Source organism: Hyperolius riggenbachi, chromosome 9 (genome assembly GCF_040937935.1).
Source record: "Hyperolius riggenbachi isolate aHypRig1 chromosome 9, aHypRig1.pri, whole genome shotgun sequence".
NCBI lineage: Eukaryota > Metazoa > Chordata > Amphibia > Anura > Hyperoliidae > Hyperolius > Hyperolius riggenbachi.
In genome coordinates this window covers 99,042,645-99,050,622 of record NC_090654.1, presented here as the reverse complement: position 1 = coordinate 99,050,622, position 7,978 = coordinate 99,042,645, and the positions used below count along the sequence as shown (strand labels likewise).

The 7,978-nt window shown below is 41.8% G+C and overlaps 1 protein-coding gene across 1 annotated transcript; it reads right to left on the bottom strand.

Moving 5' to 3' along the window:
- Nucleotides 1-963: 963 nt before the first annotated feature.
- On the bottom strand, nucleotides 964-7,423 carry MCL1 (MCL1 apoptosis regulator, BCL2 family member). The gene is made up of 3 exons (XM_068253254.1): nucleotides 6,906-7,423; nucleotides 3,490-3,737; nucleotides 964-2,519 (listed from the first exon to the last, which is right to left on the bottom strand). Exons 1-3 carry the CDS (start codon nucleotides 7,327-7,329, stop codon nucleotides 2,403-2,405), a joined length of 789 nt encoding a protein of 262 aa, XP_068109355.1. The 5' UTR covers nucleotides 7,330-7,423; the 3' UTR covers nucleotides 964-2,402.
- Nucleotides 7,424-7,978: the final 555 nt, after the last annotated feature.

Genomic DNA, 7,978 nt, shown 5'->3' with positions numbered 1-7,978 from the left:
AATACAGTACAGTAGAATCTCTTTATAGTAAATCTCTGGGTATAGTAAACTGTGTTCATGTCCCAGCAAATGTGTAATATACAATATATAAATAATTCAGATATAGTAAACTACTTTTCTTGGTCCCTTGGAGTTTACGATAAAGGGATTCTACTGTACCATAGCCCACTCTTTATAGATACCATGAACTCTGTATTAAACATTAATATACAGTAATTGAAAGTATATTGATCTTGGGGAGCTGTAGAACCCAGTCTTTAAACACAGCAGAGCCCACAGCCAGCATAAGAAGTTGGCCTTCACCCCTGAGAGTACTGCTGAGGATATGTGCTGGTTACTTCAGCTTGCTGGCTACTTGAGTTCCTGATAACTCAACTGTACCTACATTGTAATTTGTATACTTGCTATGTAGCCGACATCGACAGCTCTGAATTTTTTTTTTATTCTGGAGTAGTCCATCTTGAGGATCCCCCATCATGTGATTGACTAACCCAAAACCTGCTAAATAAAGGGTTCCGTGCTGACTGATTAATGATAACTCCTGTAAGTGACAGGCAGCTATACAGGAAATAAGTAATTTACTCTAACAAGCATACACCCCTGTGTGTATTTTACATCACAGTTGTCCTTTAAGGAACAGTCAACTAGTTCCTGCTTCTCTTACATGGAATTCACATCCGCCTTTAAAAATAAGGAAGTAAAAATACATCAAGTGATCATGACATTACTGGCATGAGAACAAACTTCCTCCCCTATTGTGCAAACTGCCAGTAAGAGAAGCACAGGCATGTTATGTGCTGATGGCTTTGCAGGGTAAATAGCACTGGCTGCAGGTGCATGGGTGAGACACTGCTGCCTCCTGGGGCCTGCCACTTGCTGTACTTATCCTTGTCACTTCTAGGCTATATTTAGTCCTAACCCTACTCCATAAAGCCAACCATTGTAATGAGAAAGATACACACATAAAGAAAATAGCTTTTTTTATTTCAAAAACGTAAACAAATAGCACCATATGTTGACATTTCAAACTACCTCTCCTTGACTTAAGTCCAATCACATCACTAAGGCGGAGTTTCCATTTGTGCGATTCCCGTCCATTTCTCCACACAAATCCAGAAGCGGGATTAAAGCCCATTGAAATCAATAGGCTGCTTCCAATTTTGCGTGCGGGGAGAAACAAAAAAAAAATAAAATAAAAAAAAAAAAGTGCCTGCATTTTTTTTCCCCCGGACATTGCATTCGAGTCCCCATAGCCATGCATTGGCACAGCTACTGGACCCGGACGCTCCTTCGCATCAGCATGGGTGCCGCGTCCGATTTTGGAAACCTAGCCTAAAAGGTTAATATAACCCAAATGTGTTAAAGTGAAACTTGAGGTGAAAAAAAAAAAAAAAATGTTATCCAATTTTAGGGTCTTGTTGTGGACATGTTCAGTCATTTCCTGATTACGGTAGAAGGGGACAACAACCCTTTAAATCTTGCAAATCCAAAAGTTCCACTTTAAGTAATGTTAATTATTAATATTTAGCAGATATGACAAATGTGACAGCTCGCCCAGGACGATCATCTAAGGGCAAAAAAATAACTTAAAGAACTGGGCATGAAATAAGATTACAAGCCAGTGAGATTTAGAAATAAACTAAATTCTGCATTCAAAGATCAGCTGAGACATCCCATTTGTCAACAGGAGCCATTTTGAACCAGTTTCAATGATACAGCTGCTCAAATTACTGACAACTTTAAATATTCAAAATGGCTACTACTTCTCCATAGGGAAAAAGGAAAAAACAAAACAAAAAAAACTTGAAATGGAATACAAAATAAAAATGTTCTAGGTTTTCATCTTAACTTATGGGACTTTCAAAATTCACTTTACCATGGTAGCCAAACTTTAGGCAATGGTTTGTGATACGTGACAAATTTTACAACAGATAAGATTCTAGCTAGTGTAAAATAACCTATGTACATTTTGTTTACAAAATGGTGCTATACATATTTATACAATATATTTTAGCTAGGCAGGGTTGGGTCTCAACTCTCTTAGTGCCAAAAGAAGGGCTTAACTGGGCACCAAGACAGACAAAAGCCAACCTGTATCTGTTATTTTCAACAAAAGTTCACACTTTGTGAAAATATATTAAAATTTATTTATAGAAAATAAAGATTTAACAATGACAGTGGAATTTGTCATTTTGTCCATTCAAAACCATCCTTTCTCTGGCGCGGGATAGCCCAATCGCTATTTGACCATCCCGATCTGGCGGTACTCGTTTCTGGGATGGTGGGTAGAACGACAACAAGAACGTCACCATGTCATGATCCAGCATTGACTTCATGGTATGCAGTTGGCATGTGCTGAGCAGTTAAGAGTTGTTAAAAACAAAGTCCTTTAGTACTAGAGTTCACCGGATCATGTATGCCAGGCTTGCTCCAAGACCCGCTACTCCGGCAAAGGCCATCAAAACAGTTCTGAGTCCACTTTCATAGTCCTCAACATGGAAGAATTCCACACAGCCCTCCTGTGGGAAAACAAAGAATTAGTTCTTCCGCAAAACTAACCAATAAAAAAACATAAAAAATCTTAACATTCAGAACCATGCAACTAAGGCACTAAAGCTTCTAGGCAGGCGATTTTAGGCTTAAACATTTTATGATCCAACAAAATGTTCTGTCTAGCTCAGATCTGTATTCAAACAATTGGCGATTTCCTAAACATAGAGCTGTTCCAATAGCCATTGAAAGAAACGTCTTGGCGTAGCCAAACTGTCCTCTTCCGTGATGTCAAAAGTCTCTAGAAAATGCAAATTTCTTCTGAGTGTAGAACATATTCTTGATGCTCCAGCTACCCAATATCCAAATCTAATATTTGTAGCAGGTTTAAGTATCAATCTGTGTACACACTAGATTTTTGCCCCCTAAAACAACTGTTAGCAGTTGTCTCAGGTGAAACTCCACTGTAAGTACAGGTATCCTATAATGCCGCTGGCTTCCTCTTCAGTGATGGGGTACATTAGATCTCTACAGCCCAACTTTTCACTTTTTTGTCCCCCAGGGGGGTCACCTTAGTCACGCTAGTGCACCGTGATTTACATGTAAATTTGCAATGCACTTTCCCATTAGAGCATTTAGTTTTTCCGCAAATCGTAATAGTCGGGCTGCATGATTATTGCTGCGATTGAGTTTCACTCCCGATGGTTCATATCACAACTGCAGCAAGTGGAAAAAGCAGCTTTTGCAAGCCCATTTGCCATTACTAGTGGAAAAGGGCCCTTACAATATTTTCTGGTGACAGTAATTGAGCATCCGTATGCATCTTCAGTATTATATGCAAGTGTACTTAAAATGGGTCACTAATCAATCTATCACTTTTAATCCCATTTCAAATATAAGTACATGAATCTCAGCATGTACAGTATATACGCAACGCTGTACAGATACCGATCATAAAACTGCCCTAGCATGCAAGCAGAAGACCAGCACTGTACTCACCCAGCCATTGTGCTCCACAATCCAGTCTCTTTTATGTTGCATCAGATAGCCTGTAAAGTTGTCTGTCAGGGTGCGTATGCCACTCTCCAGTTTAATGCTTTTCATATGTTTTGCCACAAAAGCCCCAAAACTTATCAGGGTGACAATGCGGCCCCAGTTTGTAATCCCATCATTGAAGACCATATGAGGAACTTCTGAGAGTTTCTGAATGTCATCTGGAGTTTCTATAGACAACCTCTGTAGCATTCCTGAAAATTAGATGGAAAGCCCAATTTAGTACATTGGCATTTGTAGACCACTTCAAAAGTAAGCCAAAATCAGCACAATTACACATACAGAGAAGTTAAAATATTGCAGGTCATTACTGATCCATGACCCCCCCCCCCCCCACCCCCCCCCCCCGGGATGATCACCATTTACTTCCTGGGATGTTGCCACAAAGACAGGAAGCAAGGGGACAATTCTCAAACTGTGAAAACCACCTCAGTCCCCGCTTCTCTGAACCAGAATGCAAAACAATCCTCAGAACTTGACAGGTATGAACTATTTTACTTAAAAACATGAAATTCTGCTGGTATGGCAGGGGCTAGTTTCACAAGAAACCACTCCTGCTTTGTTGTAGTAAATGTAAAAGGCTACTATATAACATATTTACAAGAACTACTGATATAACAAAACTATACTAAAACTCGGGTACATCTAATCCAAGACTTGTAATATTGATAGGGAGAAGCAGTTCTTTTGCAAGATACATAGCTCGACTGGCGTTTATATTTGTTTTATACTAAAACTAGCAGGCTAATGCTAGAAGTGGCAACAATAGTTCCTTCAGATGTCCACCATCTCATAGAATAATCAAGTACAGCACAGCCATTCTCTAGGATATCGGATATTGATTTATGGAACCACTATTCTCTCCATGCAGTAGGTGGCACTGTGTTGCACAGCGGTTCACCATCCACTGCCATAAAGAAGCTATCCATAGTTTAGCGCTGCAGTGTGACTTGATGGTGCAGTGGTGCCGTAAAGCAAGTAACTATGGTAAGCAATAAGCCTTTGATACTACAGGACAACAGGTGTTATTAAGCATGTTAAGGAAGTAGATTTAGAAAATGATTTTATCACAGTGGTGGACAAATGAGGGAATTCTTGAGCCTGTGGAATATTTTTTACGAATAAAAAAAAAAAACGTTACATAAAAGCATTGTAAGTTAAGATTCAGCTGTAATTTAAGTATCATTGGCCGTGCTATTTTATTTAAGGTGACCCAGCGGGAAACCTCATAGGGAACTGTTCTCCACTCACTACAGCCCCTACAACACAAAGCCTTGTGATTGGCTAAATAGTGTGGGCGTAGATTACTACAACCTATCTGAAACCTAGAAGTTCAAGAGAGTGCTGCCCACCCAATCTCATTAGTGAAGGTTTCCTATTGGGTCCCCTAACTAGACTTGTGCTGACCTGGCTCCTGTCATAGTTTGTAGGCATTTGATTAAACCTTCACCACAAGGTACTCATGGGTCCTCTTTAAGAATATCAAATTTGCCATACTAGAAGCAGATTAAAAAAGTGAGTTTTTTTTCAGGATTCTTATTAGTGTGGTGAGTGCAACTCCCCCACAAGCATTCTATTTCTGTGGTAGGGTGATATCCTGGCTTTTGTCTGTAGTGATTTATATGTATACCTGACCTTTTTAAAGGGCTGAGTGATACAAGTGTATGCATTTACACTTAACCACATTGCAGCAGGCAGAACAGCTTGGCACCATTTAAAAAAGGCACCTTTGTGGCATCAGCTACTGCACTCTAGCAGTGAAATGACAACAAGTGTCTTGATACACAATTGATAAACTGCAGAGGGAAAAAAAAAATGTTCAAATGCAGAAATCCCAAAAGATGAAAAGTCAGTCTTAAGAAATCTGAACCTTAGACAGCTGAATTTGCTCAATGCTCTTTACACATCTACACCATGAGACACACCTATTAAAGTTGCACTATGGACATTCACCCAAAATGTTACACTTAGAACCTGCAGCCAAAATAAATTATATAGATATATAGGTGGTGGTGGTGAGGGGGGGGGGGGGGGGGGGTTCAATTCATTGCTCAAACCCTGAAAAACAGGATGTTTGAAAAAAAGCAGAATAAGCTAACCCAAGTTTCGTTTTGAAACGGAACTCTCAGAGCTGCTAGAGCTCTCTGGAAAAATACCACATTATCAATGGAAGCCAGGGGGAGGAAACCCTCTCATGGAATAATGCATTATTCAAAAGGGATGGCCATAAATTATAGAAGAATTTCAGCAGGATGCAGCTTGCAAAAACAGCTGGGGTTACTGGAGTTTAAATTCTTAAGCCAGAGACAAGGAAATAAACTAAGAGGCGCAACCATTTCTGAGCAGCCAGAAATAGACTAAAGTTCAGAAAATATCAAAGGCCACAGCTCTAGACAAATGGAAATTTCCAGTCAGTTAATCAAGAACCAAAGCTATCTTATCAGACTGCATTCTTGCTGCAATACAGAAAGAAAAAATACCACCCACACAGATGAATGTATCACCAGAGCAGCCAAATAGGTTCAAAGGGCCACCAGATAGAGGTCAAAGGTGGCGATCATAAGAAAATGCTACCTTGGAAATTGGCACAACAGAAGCCAACATGCATAAAAAAAAACCCAGCCTAAAAATATTTAGCATTGGCCAGAGTAACACAGCAAAACTGGATCCACAGCTCACGCAAACAATGCTGCAAATCCAGTACAAGCTTGTTAGGCGGAGGCCAAGCATTACATCTGTATGTGCAATACACCACGTATACACAAGGCAGGCTAGCCACAGCCAGCTCAGAGGAGATAATCACCAGCAGAGCGAGTGTGCGCAGAACACATCAGCCATGCAAATACTGAGCAAGAAAAAGCACAAAGAGCCGCATGCAAATCCTGCAGCGGGGGAAGCAGAAGCTTACAATATCAACAGAAGCCTGCAATATGCATGAATGATCTACTCATACACACAAATCAATGGCATTCCATGCACCTTTATTTGCAACCCCTTGCTGGCAGCAATCAATGCATACATAAAAAGTGAGGCTCAAGATGGCAGCAAAATAAAAACTCCATTCTCCATAGATGAGACAGCCAATCTGTGTGTGAAATATATATATATATATATATATATATATATATATATATATATATATATATATATATATATATATATATATATATATATATATATATATATATATAATCATCAATCATTCATAAGCAATAGAAGCTCTGCTCAGCCTATGGAGGACCCAGAGGAGATGAATAGATATTTCTAGCATGCAAGTCCTCGGTCATTCATCTCCTGCCTGGGTGGTACAGGATAAGCCATGCTCTCCCCGGTGGCCTGCAGAGGGCGCCCAGGCCTCTCACCTTGGAAGGCCATCTTGTGCTTGTCGTTGATCTCTCCCCCGACCCTCCTGAGCGTGGCTAGCGCCTTGGGGTTGGCCCCGCTGCTCCCCTTGATGTAGCCGGCGTGCTCCCGGAACAGGCTGTGCAGCAGCTCCCAGGTCTCCATGTACAGGGAATCCGGTTGGGAGCCGGTAGGGGTGGACGGAGGGGAGGTGGAACCCCGGGATCCGGAATCCACATCCATGTCCTCGTCGTCCTCGTCCAGCTCGCCCTGGGAGTTGGGCAGCGAGCCGTCGTTGTTGTAGCCCTGCGGCCTCTGCCACTCGTCCTTGTCCAGAGAGAAGCCGAGCGCGGCCTGCGCATCCTTGGGGGCCGCGGCGGCTGCAGCGCCGGGAAACAGTAGATAGGAGGAGATAGATTTCCGTATGAGGGTTTGGTTCATCATGTCGCTGGCGGTTCCGTACGTGTTAGTTCCGTTCTCTTCTGTGTCTGCGGCCCGAGTGAGCTTTACTATCGGCGGCTAATAGATTTCATTGCGGCACGCCCACATGCCGGAGCTAAGCAGCACGAACCGGATGGCCCCGCCCACGTCGCCATATACGGCGCTCGGAACTAAGTCTCCGTCTGTCGTCATCATTCCACGGGATGTTTCAGAACATTCCAGCTCAGACATGGGAAATTAATAAAAAAAAAAAAAAGTTGTCATTATGTCATGAAAATAAACAATGGTAACTGTGCTAGCGTGGGAAATAGGGGTGAGCAGAGCAGATGCACCCCGCTCGCCTCGGCGTGCTTCCCCGGGACAATCCTGACAGGGACGTCACACTTTCCTGGAAAACTTGCTGCAAACATCACAATCATTGTAGTAAAAAATAGTTTTCAATTGCAATTTACATGGATCTTTTATTTCTGACATCTGAAAGCTTTATAAATGCTTATTAGCATCCATGGTAACCATCCTGTTTGGAGTACACAGTACCTGGCTGGCAGTGGCGTAGCTTAGGAGCTTTGGGCCCCGATGCAAGTTTTACATGGGGCCCCCCCAAGCACTCTATACATAACAATTGATACAGCGCGCCAAAACTTGCCAATGG